Raw genomic sequence first — 22,404 nt, forward strand, 5'->3', positions numbered from 1 at the left:
GGGACCTCGGGGCGGGACCGCGCCGCCTGGCGGACGTGAGCGGGAGCGCACGTGGTCGGGACGGCCGCCCACTGGCCAATCAGGGGCCGGTCCGCAAACAGGGGGCGGTGACCACATGAGGTTCAAGTCCCGCCCACAAGCATGCGTCCAAATGTCTGTATTGAATATTTTAGACGGATATATTTACTGTTCTTCATCACGCAGAATTACGGTTCTTTCATTTTGTATTCAGATGTTGATGAGATCTTCAACGTACCCACAAACACAACTTTTACCCAAACTTTAAGTGTTTAATTTCATTCCAATGTAAATTATAAATTCCAGAACTGCTTTTGCGCTATTTCGATGTTTGAATTTTACAGAATTATGTGTAACCAATTCCACAGCAGTTTGTACACGGAGTCGTGGATTTACAGAAGGATTCCATCAACAGAGTTATGTTTCCACATTTTAATTATCTTTAGACATTTATATGCCCAAATTTAATCCTGCAGTTTAAACGCTTTTCAGGTTAACAGGAACAAAAAAAAAAAAGGTTTATTTCATTTTTTTAATGACAATATATAAGAGGCAACATAAATTACTTAGCAAAAAAAACATGGATTTCATTTATTTAATAAATGTGAAAATCTGGACCCATCAATTTTAGTTCCCATGATCACATTTACGTAAAAATGATATAGTCTTTTCTCATTGCAAATTAGTGGTGAATATTTAGTATATGCTATAGTTTTAACCCAAAATGGATGCCACATTACAAACAAAATGTCTCCAACAGGGTGGAGCTGTAACCATTTTCAAAACGGCACTTCATAAAATCCAACTACAGACACATAAATCAGCGCATGAGATGATTTCATTCCAGCGATTTGCTTTAAGGAGCAAACGTTTTTAAAAGAAACATAAATTACACTTCAGGTCACTTTGCTCAAGACAAGAATATGGGAATATCTTTACCAACTTTCATTTTAACCAACAACAAAAACCTCGTGCCTACCGTCCCGGTGTTTCCACAGCAGTTTCTAAAATGTCAACACTGGTGCAATGTGAGTAAAATATGCAGACCTTCCTCTTCAACGCCGACGTGCTCCCGCACCGCACACGAGTGGCTGGATGTGAGAATAAGGCAGGGACTAGCGGCAGAACAGCAGGAAAATGAAGAGTTACAGTACAGATGCCGCCGGGCAGCTTCTCAGACACCGACACGAACGAATCTGGGAGTGAATCGCCCCTTAAAAGGGACAACCTGGTGAAAACGGAGATTAGTGGAATAATAGGGCAAATCTGCGTCTGTGAGACTGGCCCGTGGTGTTCAGGGCAGCTTTTGGAAGAGGTCTGTCCTTTAAAAACATCTTTCATCAGGGCCAACGTCTCCTCTTGCAGCAAGAGAGAAAGAAGTGCGTGTGTGTGTATAAACAGTACACAGTACTCATAGAATGACGTCATAAAGAAACAGACAATAAATAAGGACAGAATGAGGCAGCAGCGCGTTGGCCAGCTTCGGTTAATCTGAGGTCCGCCTGAATCTCCGGTGGGTTGTAGCAAAATCCCTGAATTTCCAGTGGTGAACAGTGCAGCCATTCATTTGATCGCCCGTCCAGCTGGTGCCAGGGGAGGAGCTCGTGATGCAAGCGACCTCAGTCGCCGCGAGACACTCAATAAATAAAAAGCAGAGTGAAGCACACGCACCCGCATACACATGCGCGTATTTACAGGCACGCCAAGGCACTAAACACCCTCAGAAGTGGCGCAACAATCAGATCCGACATGAAGACAAGCGGCCTGGACTGACGCAGAGCTGCTGAAAAACTTCCCGCTGTAGTTCAGGCGGTTCGATACTCATTGGCTCTGACGATTGCATCACTTCCTGTGGGACTTCACGCGGAGGAAGGGCTGCCGGGAGACAGCGGGCGCATGGAGAGACCCTCGTCCGAGGCCGAGTGGGGGAGAGAGGTGTGGATGGAGCCCCTCAGGTTCAGGTTGAGGCAGAAGAGGCTGGGCAGCAGCTGGCGCGGGTAGTGGTCCAGTCGCAGAATGGCGTCCAGCATGGATGAGCCACCCTCGTACACCCAGTCGGGCAGCAGGGCGGACGAGAGGTGGGAGGGCAGAGAGCGGGTGTGCCTGAGCTCCAGCTGGTATGAAAACCTGGACGGGGAAGAGACGGAATGAAACAGAACAATATCATGCAGAAATGTAGACCTTCAATAAACTGCTTTTCATAAGTTCCACTATTGTGAATCATTAATTCATATCCACAATATGATTTTTTTTTCCCCTTAAAGCATATCAACCAGTCCCATGATTCATTGCTTGTGAGAATGAGGGGAGTGTGACATTGAATTAATCTTTAAAAATTCTACTGGACACCACATGTCTCTGCCATCTTGTTCTGGCGAGGTGCTGTGTACTCTTGGTGTTCCAGATTCCACGAAAACGCCTCAGTCATGCCTCACCACTCGATGTTATCAGATGACCTTGGCGCCTTTAGCAGGTCGGGCATCTACGCCCATGAACATGGCTGGCAGCGTTCTCAGTAAACAGCTCACATCTGACAACAGTCTTAAGTGCATAACATCTATTACAGCTGATAATACTCCCAGTGATCCATGATAGTGCACACTTGCCTTGTTAAATTAAAAATCAAAGAGTGTGTGGGTCTGTGGGTCTGTGGGTCTGTGTGTGTGTGTGTGTGTGTCCTTACCGTGCAGAAACCTGCTGAGATACACTCTTGCCCGCCTGTTGCAGCAGGTTCGCGGCCTGCTCTCTCAGCCAGCCGACATCCTCCTGAACATCAGGTAACCACTCGTACAACCTGAGAGAGACAGGAAGGTGATGTTTACCCAACATGACACGCCACTGACTCAAAGATGTGTGTGTGTGTGTGTGTGTGCGCGTGTGTGTTTACCTGACACTAAGAGACAGCGCTGACTCCACAGGAAGAGTGTACGGCAGCATCAGCGTAGACGCCACTCTCACAGGCAGCAGGTCACTCACTGACTGGAATAAGCTCCGCCTCTCCCTGCAGGCTTCAACCAATGCTGGAGGGAGCACAGAAAGACGACAAGAACGAGACTGATAATTTAACAATCAAACAACTAATGTCACGGAGATGAAATGGCTCATTATTTTCTGGTCGCTTTGTGCTTTTCACTGTGTGTACCGAGTTATGAGATGTTTGCCGTGTACCTCGGTGGAGTCTCGGTGGCAGGTGCTCGAAGATGTGCTCGTCCAGAATGTGAACGGACTCTCTGTGCACCAGCGCCTGGCCCTTCCCATCACCCCCGTCGTGCACCTGATCTTCATCATCCTCAAACTCCTCCCCTTGGCCACCAATCCCCAATACAGGGTGTGGTCGACGGAACTGCAGCAGCCCTAAGACATGCACACAAGGAACAAACTGTAAATTTTTATCTATTATTTTTAAGAGAATTAGGTTACTAAATAGGTTATACAGATAATGTGTAATGTGTAAGAATGATGTAGATTAAAAAGGCATTGTGGTGTACCACAGTTCCACAACTGACCACTGGAGGGCAGCAGTATGTGGCTTAAACGCACCCTGAGAACGAAATGTTCACCGCTCCTGTACTCTTACACACCCCTATATGTTCTTAAGTCACACGATCAGACTTCTGTGTTGCTATTTGTCCTTATTCCAAAGCCCCATCTGCCACTCACTCTTACCGTTTTTCTTCAGGAAGCGCAGTGCGTCTTTGTATCCTTGTTTGCACATGGTCTTCATCATCTGTGAAGAGGCACACACGCGCGCACACACACACACACACACACACACACACACAAGATAAAGAATTTTATTTGTACAGGTCATACAGCTATTCCACAGTAAGTTATGACCCTTCATTGTGATTGTATTTAAAAACCCTTCAATCTTATTATGATGTTCAGGGTCAGCAATAGTTAAAGGTTCTTTAAGTGTGAACTGAACGTTAATGTTAATGTGTGTGTGTGTTTATGTACCTGCGGCTCAGGTGGGAACAGCGCTCTGGACACCCTGTACAGGTTGTTGAGGGTGAACTGTATGCTGGTGTTGGTGAAGCGCAGCTCGTGCATGTTGGTGGATGTATCGTCTCGCGGGCAAATGTCGCTCTCGCCGGAGAACGGCGACACAGTGATGGTGTTCTTCGTGTCGTACTGCGGCAAGTTGTCGGTGATCCCGCCGTCGACATAGCGCTGCAGAGGAGGGTGCAGAACACAATTCCTTCGTTTAGGCCGGAGCTACATATGACACGTTCTCTATTCCACCAATCAGAACGCTGATAATCTGCCTGTTGGTGAAGGTGTGGGTGTGGTCCTGAGATATCCACAGACTACATACCCTGTGCACAAGGGGTATTAAGAGTGTAGTGAATAGAAAACTTGCACTGAATCTTTTACACTCTAGGGGGCAGGTTTCTTTATTGTAGAGTATAATAATAATTATTGTAGAGAATAATAATCGCACAACATTCCACACACATGCAGACAGAGGAAGCCCAAACCCAAAATCACTACAATATAAGTGGTCGAGCAGACTGTACATTACTCCAACAAAGTTGCACTACCTTAATCCAGACATTCCGGACATAATGTCATTTTGGAAGAATGTTTTGGACAATTTTTTTTTTGAAAGCTAAGTGATGAATAGCTTGTGTGTGGGGGGGAAAAAGCAACAGGCTGAGGGGAATGATTTCTAATTTTGCTCATGAAAAGAGAAGTTACTCGATTAAAAACAAGCTTGACAATTTTCTGTAAAATATTTTTTTTTTTAAATAGATGGCTGGAAATATCAAAAAAGCCAAATAAAGTTCTCTTTTATTCTTATTCATTCATTTATATATTTATTTTCACTTTCCCTGTTTTTGCATGAGCCTTGAAGTGAAGTGTTAATAAGTTAATATGTGGATGATAATTTCCATCTGTTTACTCCTGTAACATTGACATAAATGAGCTACGCTCTTCGATATCCTCACTTATCCTTGATTCTCTAGTGGCATTTAGGGGTATTAATTTGCGTGTGGGCGACAATTAATAGGAGGGAGAGGGGAAGATCGTGAGCAGAGTGTTGGGTGGGTCAGGATGACCGTACACAGGGTGGCGTAACTCTGATAAAACACTGGGATCAAGTATTTACGTGTTGAGGTCCCCTCTCCCCCTCTTGTCACTTCTAACCTCTCATGCACTGAGGGATTGGCCGTCACCGTGGGAGCAATAAAAATGGAATGATTTGTTCACACACACACACACACACACACACACACACACACACAGCTCACCTGCCTGCGTGCGGAAAGCTTAAAATAAAGCACCGTTGCATAACAGAGAGAGAGTTGGGGAGGGGAGAACGAGAAATGGAATGAGGTGAAAGGTCATGGGTGCAGAGAGCCAGCGAGTGGAAGCGCAGTAAATATTTCACCAGCTCACTTTTACCGTCCGTTTTCATCAGACGCAGAGGAGGGTCAAAGGGCGCGGTGCTGTGAGGATTCGGCGGGGGAAATTGTGATGTTTTGTGGTATGATGAGACGGGGATGCTCTGTACTCACCACGCCCTGCAGAGTCGGGGGAATCAATCCGCAGTAAACAGGAATGTAGGCACTGCAGACACATGCCTGAAAAACACACACACTTTTCTTACCACTGGGCAAAAACAGAAATGTGATGTTTCAAAGTACAATGAACACAGCACTTTGCACTAAAAGTTGTGTTCAGACATGTGAGTGCCTTTCAACAATTCAGAATAGATAAAAAAAAAAAAAGTCAAGTATCGACTGTACAAATCAGGCTGGACTTTCTATGTCCTTTTTTAATTGATCATGGGTAATATTATAATGATTTGAGATTCAGAATTTCTACTTTTTATGAGTTAAATCCTCAATCCCAGGGAATCCCAGAAAGAGTGTACGCACCTGGACCACCTCCTCCTTGCTGTTGAAGTGGGTGACCAGGACGTTCTCCCCGTCGGTGACGCGGGTGAGGGATATTCCCAGTCGCCCCGTGGCGCTCTGGTGGCAGTCAGGCGGCAGCACGCGGTACAGAATGTTCCTCATGGTTTTCACCAGGTTGAAGGAGGGGTGCATGGGACCCAGGAAGCGCTTACGGGCCTGTTTGGCCACCTCTATGATGTTCCCACCCGCCTCACCTACAGGTGATCAGAGGGAGGCGTTACCACAGCAGGTGGGCCAGAGGAGAAATGCTGTCGTGGGCCAGCACTGGCCATCTGACATTCACATGCAAAATGCCACATTATGATTTCATTACACTACATAGTAAATGTTTAAATATGTTAATCATTTAAATGTTAGATTTTGAATTGGTTTGGATTGAATCGGTTTATAAAATAATGTAATATTATAAACAAAACAATAAACATTTATGATTATAATAATTGTTTGTTATTAAATATTACGTTCCATCAAAATTTCCAGAATTTCAACCAATCTGGCAACCTATACAGAAAAGTTCTTATTGCAGTTTTGCAGGGTTCTTTTTCTTTTTCCCCTGCTGCCTACCCAAACACGCCCCGGTGACCAGCGCGGAGGCGGTCAGCGCCCCGGCCGACGCTCCGTAGATGTGCCGGGCATTCTCCACCAGGAACGGGGCCTGCTCTTGCAGGCAGCTGGCCACTCCTATGTGGTAAATGCCCAGGAAGCCGCACCCGGCGAAGGAGATGCTCCACGGGGCGTCCAGCGGGAACATCGCGGCCGGGAACCGGAGGGTCGGAGAGCCGAGCGGCGGGGCGACAGGCGCGGCTGAAGTAGCGTGGCTCCTCGGTAAACACGGCGGGGCGTCGATAGCCTAGCCGCTGTCATAACCAGCCACCCAGCTACTTTCTGCGGAGCGTTGCTACCCGTTCAAATACGAGTTGGTGCGGGTTAGTGCTCGGCTCTGCTCGGTTCGGTTCGGCTCTGCTCGGCTCGGCGGCGTCGTTTCGGGCCGAGTGCGAGGTGCCGGTGTTTAAATAGCGAGCTCCCGTTCTCATGTTTTTCTTCCTCCTGTCAAGCTGGACCCGCCCTACGCTACGGAGCTGGCCAATCACGAGCCGGCAAATTGAATCCACCCGGGTTGCCAGATATCGGCGGGCGTGACGCGACTTGGGAGGTCAATCTAAATTATGAAACATTACATACAATATTTTTGCTGTCTAAAGTTACCTTTAACCAGTGTTCCAGACCCCACTGGTCAGTGGGCTCAGCCCACAGCCCAAAGCACCAGAAGCCAACAACGGACTGTCAATGGCAGAAAGAATTTGCATACAGTTTCCAGGGTTTTCTCAGTAATGCATTGACAAACAGTCCACAAAAATAGTCCCTCTGCGTAGTCTAACAAGAGCCACATGTGCATCTCTCTGGGTTAGAAGCCATTGGTCAGTATGCTATAGTCTATATGTCATAGATTGATGACAGGCTTGTTGTTTTTTACAGGTCTTACAGTAAAGACCTGTACAGTACATTACAGTAAAGCATTGGGACATTTGTTATGTAATTGTGTCTTGAATGCTTGTGTGTAGTGATCAGCAAGCCCTACATTTACATGTTACGTAATAATTAGTCGTTTTATTTATTGGAGCATGGGTTCTGAATGTCATCTGGACCATTACAGTGTGCCCAGTTAAATTGCGCTTTTTTGGGACTGGGTTGACTCTTCTTAGATTGCAAATGTCCAGTTGTGAATTGGGAGCCATGGGGTGTGGATCATCGCTATCAATGAGTGTTTCCAAGAAAACATGTTGTGAAAGCCATTTTTTGCTTTTTTTCATTTGTTGGCCTGTACTCTGTGTTTTTATTATGACCCTGCCCACTTGAGCACATTCTATGAGAGACTTTGGGATTCTCGGTATGTGCGTGCACAGTCTCTGAGGGCACGGGTTATTTATGAGTTTGTTGGGGATATTTTTGCAAAAGCCCCCTGGAAGGAAAGAGAGAGTAAGCGAACTGACCGTTCCTTTGCTGACCCCACTCCAATGGTGCTGACCGAAAACATTATCTGGATTTTTACACTTCCATTTCTCTTTCATGCTCTCTTGACTCAAGCTTTTTTATATGAATAATTATTTTCAGTGTTTTATTTTTATATGTTAAAGCCCAGCTGCAAATAACCAAGGGTGGTAGTGGTGGTAGTCACAGGTTCAAACCCCACTTACTACCACTGTGTCCCTGAGCAAGATTTACGTGTAAATTTAAAATGCCCATGCTGTACCATCCACACACTTTGTTGCATGGGCCGTCTGGTTCTGTAAGTCCCTGAAAACACGGTCTCCTTTAGAAATGTGATACAGATTGTGTACAGGTGAACCAAGTTACAAAATCTGTTCCAGTTTAACCTTAAAAGGTTAACACGGCCTCACGGGGCTTCAAGGTTAAGATCGGTCAGGGCCCTGTTCAGCTCTCTTGTTAGAAATTTCTGCTCAATAAAGTGAACCGGGTGCAGACGATTGAGGCTCCAGCGATAGGGAAGGGGAGAACAGCTTATCTTGCGTTGTGTCTGAAACACGTCACAGTTTGTTCTGTCTAATGCCGGGGGATCCATACTGCTAATCTTGTGCGGGAGGAAAAGGAGCCACGAGAAGCTTCGTAATCGGACCGATAAAGCCATCGGCTCTTAGCATGTGATTGCAACTCCACAGTTCTGAGAAGGGAAATGTGGAAACATTTCACAGACAGTTATGCAAAAGTAGTGCAAATCAATGACACATCAGGCTAATGTGCTGGATTTTAGACGCCCACCCCCCTCATTTTAATGAAAACGTAAAAGCAGACAGGCACTTCCATCTGTATCCTCTGCTTCACAAAGCAGATACGACCTCGGCTGAAACAGTCACACCCATGTGCTGGCCGGCCTCAGGCTGGTCTGTTTAGAACACTAATCGTGGACACGTGTCCCGAGAAAGCTTTCCGCCTGTCTCGATGGCAGCTTCGGAGGGGCGCCGCACTCTGAGAGGCTGAACAAGCCGGCTTCACTGAAGGTCCCATTCCTGGACATTGCGGGCGAAGGACAGAGAGACTCGCAACACATCCATGGTGCCCCTGATGGAGGCTGTACATCCGGAGGTGCCCCTGATGGAGGCTGTACAGCGTTTCTCCGGAACCCGGTGCTGAATATAACATTAAGACCAAGTTACAGACTGACGTGAAGTGCATGCGTGTGACAGAGTGCAAACATGGAACACAGGCAGTGCAAGAGTGACATGTGGACAACAAAGTTTGTGAATTGTGAAACACTGCAGCACAGCACATGGTGACACAACGAAATGTGTCCCCTGCTTTTAACCATCACCCTTGGGCAGCCATGACAGGCGCCCGGGGAGCAGTGTGTGGGGACGGTGCTTTGCTCAGTGGCACCTCAGTGGCACCTTGGTGGCTCGGGATTCGAACCGGCAACCTTCTGATTACGGGGCCACTGCCTTAACCGCTAGGCCACCACTGCCCCTGAAGACAGCCCTAAAAACCAGTGAAATAAGTGTAAGGTAAGGTGCCAAGTAAAAATTGTGAATACTGCTGTGCAAAATGATATTCCAAGGTAAACGCAGAAGAGGTAGGGTGTGTGTGTGGGTGTGTGTGAGTGTGTGTGTCTCAGTTCAGTCCCTCAGTGTTCAGGTGTTTGAATTAAAAATTCCCTCTTCACGGGGTCTCAGATCCCAATCAACTCTGTTCTCCTTTGTTGTCCCTGGCTGGTGGAACAACTTGTCCACCAGGTGTCCACCACCTTTAAGAAGCAGTTGAAAACCCACTTGTTCCAAAAGTATTTCAAACGAGTCCAACACTAACGCACACACACTCACAAAAAGAAAAAAAGAATAGTCTAGCACTTAACAATTCCCTAGCATGTTCTATTCTTGACAAGTTAGGCCTTATCAGGGCTCTTATGAAATCTATAAAAAACCGAATGAGAATTGCTGGTGTCTTCCTCTTGTAATTTGCTTTGGATAAAAGCGTCTGCCAAGTAAAGTAAAGTAAAGTAAAGTAAAGTGTCTGATGGCCTGTGGAAGGAAGCATTGTACAGACTGACAGTGAGGGCCCGAAAGCTTCGATGCATTTTACCGGATGGCGAGGGGCTGAGGAGTGCATGTGAGGGGTGTGTAGAGACCTTCACAATGCTGGTGTGAAACAACATGTCGCTGTGGGTCAAATGCCGAGTGGTAAAATAGAAAAAATTAAAGGAAGTGGAAAGTGGAAAAAAAGCAGGTTGCAACCATGGAAAGTGCTGGTCTGACAAAGAAACACTGGAAATGCAGAATGTGAGGGGGGAAGAAAGCTAAATGCAACAGAATAGCATGAGCTGGAAACATCCGGGGGCTTCACCAGGCTTTCACTAATATTCTTAATATTCGTGAGAAATATAAAGGCCTAATGGCTGCGATCCCAGCCCTCCTCCATGTGAATCCATCAAAGATTAACAGTCTAAAGTCTAAAGTTCCTCCTGGTATTCTGGTGTCAACTGGGACATGCAAAGTATTAAAAAAAGAGAAAAAAAAAAGTTCTCTGTTTGCGGACGGATGTCACTCAGATCATTGTACAGAAATATTTCTCTCAGTAATATTTTCACTGCGCAAACATTGACTTTGAAGCGCCGGAAGCGTTTTATCTCCCAACAACAAGCCAATCTGTTCAAAAGAACATTTTAGATGTCATAAATATGCCAGGCGTCTCGGTCAATCATGCACAGTAGTAAACATTGATGACTTGCTACAAAACCATTAACACAAAGCGTAATGCAATCTGGTTTTTTGTTGTTGTTGTTGTAATCATTAGAAATTTTAGATTTGATACCTGAAGACTTTAAATTAGCTGGTTTGTTTTTCTCACATTTTCATTGTGTTTCACCTTTGCATCTCGAGTGTGTAACAACTGGGCACCTTGCGTCAGTGAGCTGGTGTACGATTCCAGCTCACACTTTCATTCACACATAAGATCTTCCGGAATAGAATGTTCACTCGTCGTGTAGAATGGAATAGAAATGCATTTCCATTTGCACTTATACTGGAACATTGTTGTGCTTTGGAATTCATGTGTCGACCTCACAGTCATTGAGAGATAAAAAAGGCAGTGAAAGGTGCAGCATGATAGAATATATAACAACGACACAGTTCATTATTAACAGACATGTAAGGTGACTGGGGTCTCAGAATGAGTGTGGTAGTAGCCTAGTGGGTAACACACTCGTCTATGAACCAGAAGACCCAGGTTCAAATCCCACTTATTACCATTATGTCCCGAGCAAGACACTTAACCCTGACTGTCCCTGTAACTACTGATTGCAAGTCGCTCTGGATAAGAGCGTCTGGTAAATGCTGTAAATGTAAATGAGCAAATTGAAGATTTTCAGATATTACATAGTTTGATTTTTCTCTCTCTCCTTTGATTCACCTGATATATTCCTGTGTGGAGTGTTATTGGGGTTTCTTAAAGAACAAATTAGGGTTCCCTAAAGAACAAAAGTCCCCGTCCTGTCCCCATTCCAAAGAGGGAGGCCCTTTTGGTCGCCTTGTCCCTTCTGATTGGATTACCACGTTTTGTTCGAGAGGTCCCGGCGTGCACTTATTGGCCGAGTTGAACTTTTCGCTGCCATGGTACCCCGCCTTCTTTTCCGGTCTGGCCTGCAGTGCCGCCCCCGTGTTGCCAAGTGCGTGACCAAAATGTACGAATCCGTGAGGAAACAGAAGCTTCATAAAAAAATCACAGTGCATTTAATAAAGCAACTGGCTTCATTTTATGACAAACACAATCCCGCCAAATGAAAAAAAGAATAAACAAATGACGAGTACGCGCAAAATGAGCGGCTTGGTTTGGACGTTTTTTTCGCGACATCTGGCAACCGCCATTGCTCATCCCGCCCTGGGTTGAAAGTTTCGCGGCGCTTCTGATACAGCTGGAAGTCGACAGAGAATCCAGGAAGTCTGCGCTTCTTTTGGTTTTTTTGTGTTTGTATGTATAAAATCGTTGATGTGCTGCTAGAATCATGTGCCGCGAGTCTTCAGTTGGCGGCTTAGCGCGTCGCGGGTTGGTTTCTTGTTAAAATCTGCCTGTACGCATGTTTAAAGGGGGGTAGCCAGCTAGCGCCCCTGCGTTATGTTGTAATAAGTGCTCTTTCTGAAAGATTTATGGCTGTGCGGGGTTGCTGGACTTGGGCCTTTGCTGATGTACCCAGTAGATCTGTTTTTTGACTGATGCTCTTCTCGCGTCTGTGACGTCAGTTCGCACCTCGATGCTCGGCCGACGGACGGGCCGGTCCAGACATGACTGGAGCCATGTGGGAGACGCCCCGGGAGAGGAGTGAGAGAGGAGGGTTGGGGATATGACTGCAGTCGCTCCTAGTGTGGGTAAAATACGAGATGGATGGAGCAGAAGACAAAGAAACGATGCAGAGGGAGGAGGAGGAGGCAGCAGTGGACCAGGATGAAGGGGCCACGAAATGGACGAGCCTCAGTTTTTTGAAGAAGGATTTATATTGTTTTACTCCATCCTACTCTCCTTCTCCACCCACTCCTGCTTCATCCCCCTCCTCTTCATCTTCATCCTCTCCCTTTCCCACTCTTTCTCCCCCGCTGCCGGAGTCCGTGGATGTGAGTGCGTTGCTGGCGGGTGAGCGGCTCGCCCTGGACGTGTACCATGGCGGGGCGCGGGCACTGCCCGTCCTCTGGGCCCGGGCGGAGGAGGAGATGAAGGCGCTCCGGCGACTCGGACTGGGGTCGGAGGATGAGGAGGCGCTGGGGAGGGCGATGGACGTCCTGCCCAAACTCAGCCAGCTGCGATCGCTGACCATCAAAGGTACACTTACACACACACAGAGCATGACATGCCCTAAAATATTATGATGGTTATCTTTCTTAATACAGTTGTCTAAAGCTATTGATTACTTAATTATATGTGTATAGTGACTTTTATTTGCTCTCTTTACCTCATCTTTCATAAATCCCATGTTTCACCTCCATTAATTTTTTTCCCCTCCTCTCCATCACCAAGGCCGCTGTTTCCATGACGCCCAGTGTGAGCCCCTCCCCGGCCTGCTCTCCGCCCTCCCTCCGTCTCTCTCCGCCCTCTCTCACCTGGCGCACCTGGACCTCTCCTTCAACCGCCTGTCCTCCCTCCCTCCATGTCTTCTCTCCCTCCGCCGCCTTGCCGAGCTGCTCCTCTCCTACAACCAGCTGTCCACTCTGCCCGAGGAGGTCGGTGTCCTGTCGTCCTTACAGCGGCTGGTTCTGATGGGGAACCGTATCGGCTCTCTCCCCGGCGCCGTGGGCCGGCTGCAGGCTCTGCGGACGCTGGACGTGTCCGTTAACCTGCTGACCACGCTCCCGGAGACGCTGGACCAGCTGACCGACTTGCACACCTTGGACGTGTCTCAGAACAGACTTAGAGAGCTGCCACCTGGTTTAGGTACCAAACTCATCAAAATTACAAACATCATATATATATATTCTCAGATATTAATCAATCAATCAATCAATTTTGTATCGACTCTGATAGCACTGGTATTGATACTTAAATTCCAGTGTTGCATCTGCTGGTTCATGGACATTTTCAACAGGCATTGCAGCGGGCAGCCCGTCCCCCGGCTACCTGGAGGACCCAAATGTTTACATGAGACACACAACAAGCTTACTAGAAAAAAAATGTAAAAAGCAAGAGCATGGACCGGAAGTATTTCGGTTCGGGTTCGAGCTCAATTTGAATCATTTTAGTTGGGCTCGTACGGCAACTGATCAGCTAGCAAACGCGAACCTTAGGTGTTTCCGTGATTCGCTGCTTGTAAATTTGTTTCGGTGATTGGTAAAAGTGTTTCGCATGTTGAAAATTCATTTTAAATATCGTGAAAATGTGAAACAGTAGCACACACAAAGAAAGCAGGATTTAAAAAAGCTCCCGTCGGGCCTGATTACAGCTCGAATTGCTCAACACACATATATTTTTCACTTCTACGGCATGAGAAGCTCAAAAACATAAATGTATTTATTCATACTGTTGTTATCTACAGTGGGGCAAAAAAGTATTTAGTCAGCCACCAATTGTGCAAGTTCTACCACTTAAAAAGATGAGAGAGGCCTGTAATTTTCATCATAGGTATACCTCAACTATGAGAGACAAAATGAGAAAAAATATCCTGAAAATCACATCCTCTGATTTTTAAAGAATTTATTTGCAAATTATGGTGGAAATTTTGTATTTGGTCACTAACAAACAAGCAAGATTTCTGACTCTCACAGACCTAGAACTTCTTCTGTAAAAGGCTCCTCTCTCCTGCACTCATTACCTGTATTAATGCCACTTAATAATTGCTCCAACTGTGGGAGCAATTATTAGAAAATGGAAGACATACAAGACCACTGTTAATCTCCCTCGATCTGGAGCTCCTTGCAAGATCTCACCCCGTGGGGTCAAAATGATTACAAGAACGGTGATCAAAAATCCCTGAACCACACGGGGGGACCTAGTAAATGCTGTAATTGCTGTAAATGTAGTGAATGACCCACAGAGAGCTGGGACCAAAGTAAAAAAGGCTACCATCAGTAACACACTACGCCGCCAGGGACTCAAATCCTACAGTGCCAGACGTGTTCCCCTGCTTAGGCCAGTACATGTCCGGGCCCCACTGAAGTTTGCTAGATAGCATCTGGATGATCCAGAAGAATATAGGGAGAATGTCATATGGTCCGATCAAATCAAAACAGAACTTTTTGTTAAAAACTCCACTTGTTGTGTTTGGAAGAGAAAGAATGCTGAGTTGTATCCAAAGAACGCCATACCTACTGTGAAGTATGGGGGTGGAAACCTCATGCTTTGGGGGTGTTTTTCTGCAAAGGGACCTGGACGACTGATCCGTGTAAAGGAAAGAATGAATGGGGCCATGTATCGTGAGATTTTGAGTGAAAACCTCCTTCCATCAGCAAGGGCATTGAAGATGAAACGTGGCTGGGTCTTTGAGCATGACAATGATGCCAAACACACTGCCCGGGCAACGAAGGAGTGGCTTCGTAAGAAGCATTTCAAGGTTCTGGAGTGGCCTAGCCAGGCTCGTATATCTCAACCCCATTTTTTTTCTCATTTTGTCTCTCATAGTTGAGGTATACCTATGATGAAAATTACAGGCCTCTCTCATCTTTTTAAGTGGTAGAACTTGCACAATTGGTGGCTGATTTTGCCCCACTATATTTATCAATTTATTTATTCATTCATTTTGGGCCTTTAAGGAAGCGGCCTCGTAATCGGAGGGTTGTCGGTTCGAATCCCGATCCGCCAAGGCGCCACTGAGCAAAGGCACCGTCCCCACACACTGCTCCCATGGCTGCCCACTGCTCACCAAGGGTGATGGTTAAATACAGAGGACACATTTCACCGTGTCACCGTGTGCTGTGCTGCAGTGTCTCATAATGACAAATCACTTCACTTTACTTATTTAGTGTGTCCCTGTGTGTGTGTGTGTGTGTGTGTGTGTGTGTGTATATATACATACATAGAGGGTGTTCTCACTTTTTTATATTATGAAAATATTCTTTATTTATTTAAAAATTATTAGAATTAAAAAGTTCCTGTGTTCATCCCCCCCATGTAGTATCAAAAATAGTATAGAGCACAATCCATAGTATCGGAATCAAATTTCAGTGTCATGACAAGCCTAATATACATCAACACACTAAAATCTTCCACTTCCACAGGATCTCTCCCCTGTTTGAAGGAACTGTTTCTGCACAGTAATGTCTTGCGGAGCGTTCCAGAAAGTGTGACCTCTCCTCCTCTCGTCACACTCGACCTGCGAAACAACCCCATTGGACAGCCCCCAACACCTCCACCCCAGCAGACGCCAGCAGGTCAGCTTAGCCTGAGATTGACCTCTGACCTTTTTCTTTGTTGCTCTCTTTGATAGTCTGGTTTGTGTTCCTCAGCTCAGGAAGACCCTGGAGTACCCGAACTGCATTTAGAAGCAGGGGAGCACAGGTAACACACACACACACACACACACACTTCCTCAGTGTCAATCTTCAGCATCCACTTCCTTTTAAAAAAAAAATTATTTAATGGAGTGTGTGTTTCTCTCAGTTTCTCCGTTACTCCTGATGGCTGTCACGTCTTCCTCCCTGGAAGGGCAGAGCTGCTGTTTCCACCAGGATGTGTGTCATCAGTCACAAAGCTGGAGTGGGAGGTGCAGCCACTGCAGAGAAAGTGGGTGTGGCTCGAGGATCACGATTTCTTGCTGAGCCGCCCGCTGGAGCTCCGGCCACATGGGGTGTCGTTTAAGAAGGTGGTTGTGTGTTTTTTTTTTACATCTGTGACTTCTACGTTGTGCACAGCAAAGTAAAATGTGGTCTTACACTTGCACGTGTTTGCATCTCTTCAGCCGGTGGAGGTGTGTGTACCGTATAATAAGGTCAGCCGGAGGGAGGTGGTGTTGCGCCGGTTTGACGGAGAACGGTGGAGCACATTACCCACTCTGACCAGGAAGGGGAAACGCAGCAGCCGACCAGGGGGAAGGTCAACACGGGTACCACCAACACACACTCGCTCATTAACACACATTCCTCACAAATTCAATCAGTCTCAAAACAGAAAGGCAGGATTTCTTTTATGTATTATCAGAGGATATTGCATTACCGCGTTGTGTGTGTGTGTGTGTGTGTGTGTGTTTGTGTGTGTGTTTGCGTGCACGTAGCTGGCCTACTCCAGCGTGAGCGAGTTCTCCTGGTTCGTGGCTGTTGCTCGGCTGGTGAGCAACAACTGTTTGGTGCCACCAGAGGGGGCGCTGTTGGTTTCAAGCAGCGACCCCGGCATCAAGCTCAGCTTCCCGCCAGAGGCCACCACGCACACACGCGCCGTCGCCATTCAGGTAAACAAACACGCACACTCTTGCTTTCGCCCGTACGGCGGGCAGCCGCGCACATGCACGAACTCACTTGGTGTGCTGGGGTGGCGTTGCGGTGTCCCCGCAGGTCCTGCAGGTGGAGGCGGCGGAGCTCAGGCAGCTCGCTGAAGACCCTCTGGCCTGCGCGTCCCCTCTCGTCCACCTCTCCCAGAGTCTCAACATCCCTTTCCTCCAGCCAATCAGAGTGCAGCTACCCCTTCCCTCTGGCCTCACTGGTATTCCTGCCGCTTCGTCTCTGTGGAGTTATTTATGGTGGTGGTAGTAGCCTGGCGGGTAACACACGTCTAGTAACCCGACGACCACACAGTCACAGGTTCAAACCCCACTTACTTCCATTGTTTACCAGAGGAAGACACTTAAGTTCAAGTTCATGTTGAGCTTTATTGTCATTTCAGCTACATACATGTTAGTCTCTGGAACCTGGTCCTCAATATAACGTTTAAACAACGTTGCTGAACATTACAGTGAAAAAAGAATAGCGAAACAAGTCATGAAGGTGCAGAGAAAACAATGCTGCTGTGGTGATGTGCAAGTGACGCTGTTATAGCAATGTGATAGAGATATGTTCTGAACATAAGAGGAAAGTTCCTGAGTCTGGTGGCCTGTGAAAAGAAAAGAAGCTGTTGCAGAGTCTGGCAGTGAATGCTTTGGTACCTTTTTCCAGGTGGTAGGAGGGTGAGGAGTGCATGTGAGGGGTGTGTAGGTTCCTTCACAGTGCTGGTGGCTTTCCGGATGCAGCGTGTGTGGTAAATGTCCCTTATGGGGGAAAGAGAGACTCCGATGATCTTCTCGGCTGTCCTCACTATCTGCTGTAGGGTCTTGCGCTTCAATATGTAGCAGTTCCCAAACCAGACAGTGATGCAGCTGGTCAGAATGCTCTCAGAATTCCCTCTCCGCAGGAATTAGAGACGCTTCTGGGCTTTCTTGGCTGTTGAGCAGTGGTGGCCTAGCGGTTAAGGAAGCTGACCCATAATCGGACGGTTGCTGGTTCGTATCCTTGAAATGCTAAGGGGCCATTGCGCAAAGCACTGTCCCACATACTACTTTTCATGGTGATGAACACACTAAGGGTGATATATCAAAAAGTGTTTCACAATGACAAGCACTTCACTGTCTAGATGAACATTAAGGAACAATCACCACACAAGATCCATCAATGTTCAGAGGAGAGTGGTTCCTCCATTCTTTTCTGAAGTCAACAATCATCTCCTTCGTTTTGTCCACGTTCAGAAATAGATTGTTGACCTTACACCAGTCCGTCAGTCATTGCACCTCCTCTCTGACCCACCACGGGCGAACATTATGATGTGGTTGCAGCCATGCATCGTGGGTCAGCAGGGTGAACAGCATTGGATTGAGCACACAGCCCTGAGGAGCTCCAGATGCTGGAGATGCTGTTCCCGATCCGGACAGACTGAGGTCCCTCAGTCAGGAAGTCCAAGATCCGGTCGCAGATGGAGGTGTTCAGGCCCAGCAGGCTCAGCTTCTCGACCAGGTGCTGAGGAATGATGGTGTTGAATGCTGCACTGTCTATGAACAGCATGTGTGCGCATGTGTCCTTATTGTCCAGGTGGGTGAGGGTCAGATGCAGGGTGGCGGCGATGGCATCGTCCGTGGGGGCGGTTCAGACGACAGGCAGTGGGTCCAGGGTGGAGGGCAGCAGGGTCTTTCCTGTTCTTCATGAATTACGTCTCAAAGCACTTCATCATGATGGGTGCAAGTGCTACGGGACGGTAATCATTGAGACACGACTCTGATCACTTCTTCGGCACGGGAACAATGGTGGTAGTCTTGAGAAATGTTGGAACGATGGCGGTGCTCAGTGAGGTGGAAGATGTCTGTGAGAACTTCTGCCAGCTGGTCTGCACATTCTCCAGGGATGTTGTCTGGTCCTGCAGACTCTTGTGAAGAGTTGTCCTCACGTTCGCCATGGTTCGAGACAGCACCTGATCACAGGGAGGAGGGTTGGATTTCCTCACAGTCACGTTGTTCTACGTCTCAAATTGTGTATAGGCGTCCCTGTATAGTGCAGGCATCCCTGCACTACCCTGAGTGTCTCATGGGGGACTGTCCCTCTAACCACTGATTGTAAAGCGCTCTGGATAAGAGCGTCCGGTAAATGTTCAGATTGTGTACCAGCCGTATATCTGTATGTGTATGTGTAGGTCACATGTTGGACCGCACACGCCTCCGCCTCCTACACAGAGACTCTGGTTCGTACACATGGAATGACGTCACCTTGCAGGTGGGCCTGCAGATCACACACCTGTACGCCACCTTCTCAATCACACACTTCTCCTGGTAGGTCCAAGTCTTTGCTTAGCTCTCTCTGTGAGTGTGTGTGTGTGTGTGTTGATCACAGTTTATTAGGGTTGTGATAGGGGTAATAAATATTCTTGGACAACAACTAGTCAATATTTAAAAATGAATTGATTACTGTGTGTGTGTGTGTGTGTGTGTGTGTGTGTGTGTGTAGGTACTGGTTGTGGTACACCACTCATCGCTGTGTCAGTGGCGTGGTGCGGAAAGTGTACCACAGACTCCGGCAGTTCCATGTACGGTTCCTCGCGCAGCAGAAGCGGAGTGACCCGGCACAGGTTCTCCTGCAGTGCCTTCCTTCAAAAGAGGTGTGTGTGTGTGAAACGACGCATCCTGGGAAATCTCACTGTGGGACTGGATAAAGATGGCTGTAATTCCGCACCATTATTTCATAATACGCGGACCAGTTAACATGCAGAATGAATTCCCTGTGTGCAGGTTGAAAACAGGCTCCAGTCTCTCGCCATTCTGTACGATGGACCTCAGCCCTCTGAAGTGTGTGATCTTTTGGAAGGCGAGCAGTTCTTTGCGGGATTTGAAGGAGGAATTGAGATTGATGCAGGTCAGGAAAATACACGCACGCACGCACATATTCCCTCACCCACGTGACACACACCCACCACATCTGACCTGCGTGTTACAGACCGTCCAGACTGCATGGAAGGCCGTTTGTCTTTCATCTTTTACTCCCACCTGAAGAACCTGAAGGAGGTGTTCATCTGCACCGGCTCAGGAAAGCGGGTGCCGGTCAGGGGGCAGGTAGGATGCTCTGAGAGTAGCTGGGGAAGGGTCTCTGTATGGTTATATGGTTGCCATAATCTGTGTGTGTGTGTGTGTGTGTGTGTGTAGGTGTCTTTCTACAGGGGAGATTTACCTGAAGAGCTAACAGGAAAGAGGAAAGGTCCTGATAGCAAGTGGATGGCCTCCCTGCCCATCAGACTACCGGTAATGAAACTCATCTCGGCCTTTAAAGTTGAGACACACTGAGACCGAGGATTTCCAATCCCTCCAGGATTTAGTATCTTTGAGGGGATTTCAGTGATCAGGATTCCAAAAAGCAGCAACTATGAAGTGTAGAACATCGGCATGAATGTTGAATGAAATAAATAATAAATAAAAAAACAGAACAAATAAAAGCAACTAATTTTAGCTGTTTCCAATATGAAAAACTCAAATAAACATGATATAAAACATTTATATGCCTTTTTGGTCTTAAAACTGAATGTTGATATTCTTTACTTACTGGGAAAAAAGTTTGTTTAGTGGAATTTTTTGTCACAGTCACACACAATTTACAGAGATTAGTTAAATTAGCATGAAATAAGACAGAAAGTAAAGCTTCATCGCTGCCATATAAATAAAGTACACATTCGTGTTTTTTTTGTCAGTTTTGATGTGCTTAGATGTAAATGCTGGTCATGTGACGATAACTATAACAAAATATTTAATTTAATATTGTTTACAAAATAAAAATATTGACAAAATATAGTTTACAAGATATGTAATTTTCCCCTTGTTTAATCATGTTATTATATCACAGTTTCTGTTTTCTCCATGACGTCACCTCCGCACTACGCCTTCACAGCATTACTAAAACTAGACTAAAATGTCATCAGTTCTTCTAGACCAAAACTAGACTAAAATATTCATGGGTAATTCTGACTAAAATAAGACTAAAATGCTCAACTGCCACTTGACTAGAGTAAAATGAGTCTGGACGTGACTAAGAAAAATTAAAATTAAAATGACAGCTTGAGGCAAAGTCTAGAATAAAAACTGAAATTAAAACAGGCTGCCAAAAACATCTATAGTACGGACTGAAATATTGTCCTCCCTGACCTTACAACACAACGAAGTGTGTCCCCTGGCACTTGTGTGCATTGTGTGGGGACGATTACCTGAAAGGGACCACAGTGGCACCGCGGTTACGAGTCCGCGTCCGTTACCTGCTAGGCCACCTCTGCCCCTTCATCACACTGCCACTGTACTGTATGGCAAAAAATTACTGCTTTAGTTTGAACGCTCCGCCACTGTGACGTTGTCATTTTTGTCAGGGTGCGGGCGGCGAGGGCAGCAGTGTGTTTGGGGAGTGCCCGCCGTTGAACCTGGGCGACCCCGAAAGTGGCTACCTCACCGAAACCAACCTGCTGGCCATCTCTCTCCGAATTGGCCAAGACTGGGACCGCATCGGCATGAACCTGGGCATCAGCTACCAGGAGCTGAAGAGAATGGAGTCCAATCACAGGTAGGAGCACAGGGTGGGGGGACAAGCAGTAAACGTGTGTCTCTCGGTACAGTCATATTTAATATTTTCACTGGTAAAAGCCTCTCCAGCTCATACTGGATTTCATGCAGGGATGAATTGCGTTTTAAGCACCATCGCTGCACCATCTGGGACACTGCAGTACATTACACACACACACACACGGCAATTTATTTCTTCCCTCAAACAGGGGTGCCCAGGGAGCTTTGGTCCTCGAGATGCTTTTTCATTGGGCGAGAGGCCAGGCAGGGGCTGGTCCAGGGGCGGTGACTCGGTTAATGGAAGCGCTGGCGAAGAGCGAGAGGCGGGACCTAGCAGAGGAAGTGGAGGACATCGTGAGTTTGGGGAAAAGGAAGTACCAGGAGTCTTTGAAGAGGGTGGGGCTTGACGCCGAAACTCCGGGCCCCTCGTAACATCTCTGCTGCTTCTGGGTGCTGCTGGTCACCACAGATGTGAAGCACTGTCAGGGCTGAGTTCAAAACTAGTCCATAATAATCCTGGATTTAGTGTGTGTGTGTGTGTGTGTGTGTGTGTGTGTGTGTGTGTGTGTGTGTGTGTGTGTGAGATTACGAACACTGAAACAGTAGGAATGTTCCTTTGTGACTGTAAATAAGATTGACCATGTTAAGGTCTTTAATGTTTTTATGTCTCATCAATCTGTGTATTAATTTGCAAACATGAACTGGAAATCTTTAAATTATATTGATCCAAGCCAAACTGTGGTGTGTTTGTGTGTATATTTTGGGTTTTTATTTTCTGTGAGTTTCCTCTTGTACAAAGAACTTTACCTTGAGGTAAAGGCATGAGACAAAAATAAAACAACAATGAGATAAACTGGGTTATTTAAAATGACAACGCTACTGAAAATAGCATGCAAGGTCATTGAGTTTACGGACGTCGCCTCAGTGACGCGGCATTCGTGGCCACGCCCACTCCGGGTGCAGTAGCGCCGGGCCGCCGCCAGATGGCGACGC

The 22,404-nt window shown here is 46.8% G+C and overlaps 2 protein-coding genes across 2 annotated transcripts; one reads left to right on the plus strand and one right to left on the minus strand.

Annotated features, from left to right (window-relative positions):
- Window positions 1–552: 552 nt before the first annotated feature.
- pnpla2 (patatin-like phospholipase domain containing 2) lies at window positions 553–7,017 on the minus strand. Its single transcript, XM_028958209.1, has 9 exons — window positions 6,507–7,017; window positions 5,904–6,136; window positions 5,541–5,606; window positions 3,979–4,191; window positions 3,685–3,745; window positions 3,187–3,372; window positions 2,906–3,038; window positions 2,702–2,812; window positions 553–2,145 (listed from the first exon to the last, which is right to left on the minus strand). The coding sequence occupies exons 1-9, from the start codon at window positions 6,691–6,693 to the stop codon at window positions 1,878–1,880; spliced, it is 1,458 nt and encodes a 485-aa protein (XP_028814042.1). The 5' UTR covers window positions 6,694–7,017; the 3' UTR covers window positions 553–1,877.
- A 4,821-nt stretch (window positions 7,018–11,838) lies between these two features.
- Window positions 11,839–22,138, plus strand: pidd1 (p53-induced death domain protein 1). Its single transcript, XM_028958301.1, has 15 exons — window positions 11,839–12,761; window positions 12,957–13,370; window positions 15,647–15,799; window positions 15,875–15,926; window positions 16,029–16,230; window positions 16,327–16,470; window positions 16,639–16,812; window positions 16,916–17,063; window positions 19,014–19,149; window positions 19,325–19,475; window positions 19,606–19,729; window positions 19,811–19,926; window positions 20,017–20,112; window positions 21,222–21,412; window positions 21,621–22,138. The coding sequence occupies exons 1-15, from the start codon at window positions 12,326–12,328 to the stop codon at window positions 21,841–21,843; spliced, it is 2,760 nt and encodes a 919-aa protein (XP_028814134.1). The 5' UTR covers window positions 11,839–12,325; the 3' UTR covers window positions 21,844–22,138.
- Window positions 22,139–22,404: the final 266 nt, after the last annotated feature.

Source organism: Denticeps clupeoides, chromosome 17 (assembly GCF_900700375.1).
Source record: "Denticeps clupeoides chromosome 17, fDenClu1.1, whole genome shotgun sequence".
Taxonomy (NCBI): Eukaryota; Metazoa; Chordata; class Actinopteri; order Clupeiformes; family Denticipitidae; genus Denticeps; species Denticeps clupeoides.

Coding starts and splice junctions, on each gene's coding strand:
- pnpla2 (XM_028958209.1), bottom strand. CDS start 6,693: ATGTTCCCGCTGGACGCCCCGTGGAGCATCTCCTTCGCCGGGTGCGGC. Junction 5,607..5,903: donor GCAAGGAGGAGGTGGTCCAG/GTGCGTACACTC, acceptor TGTGTTTTTCAG/GCATGTGTCTGCAGTGCCTA. Junction 4,192..5,540: donor CCCCGACTCTGCAGGGCGTG/GTGAGTACAGAG, acceptor CCTCCTCTGCAG/CGCTATGTCGACGGCGGGAT.
- pidd1 (XM_028958301.1), top strand. CDS start 12,326: ATGGATGGAGCAGAAGACAAAGAAACGATGCAGAGGGAGGAGGAGGAG. Junction 13,371..15,646: donor AGAGCTGCCACCTGGTTTAG/GTACCAAACTCA, acceptor CCACTTCCACAG/GATCTCTCCCCTGTTTGAAG. Junction 19,730..19,810: donor AGGAATTGAGATTGATGCAG/GTCAGGAAAATA, acceptor TGCGTGTTACAG/ACCGTCCAGACTGCATGGAA.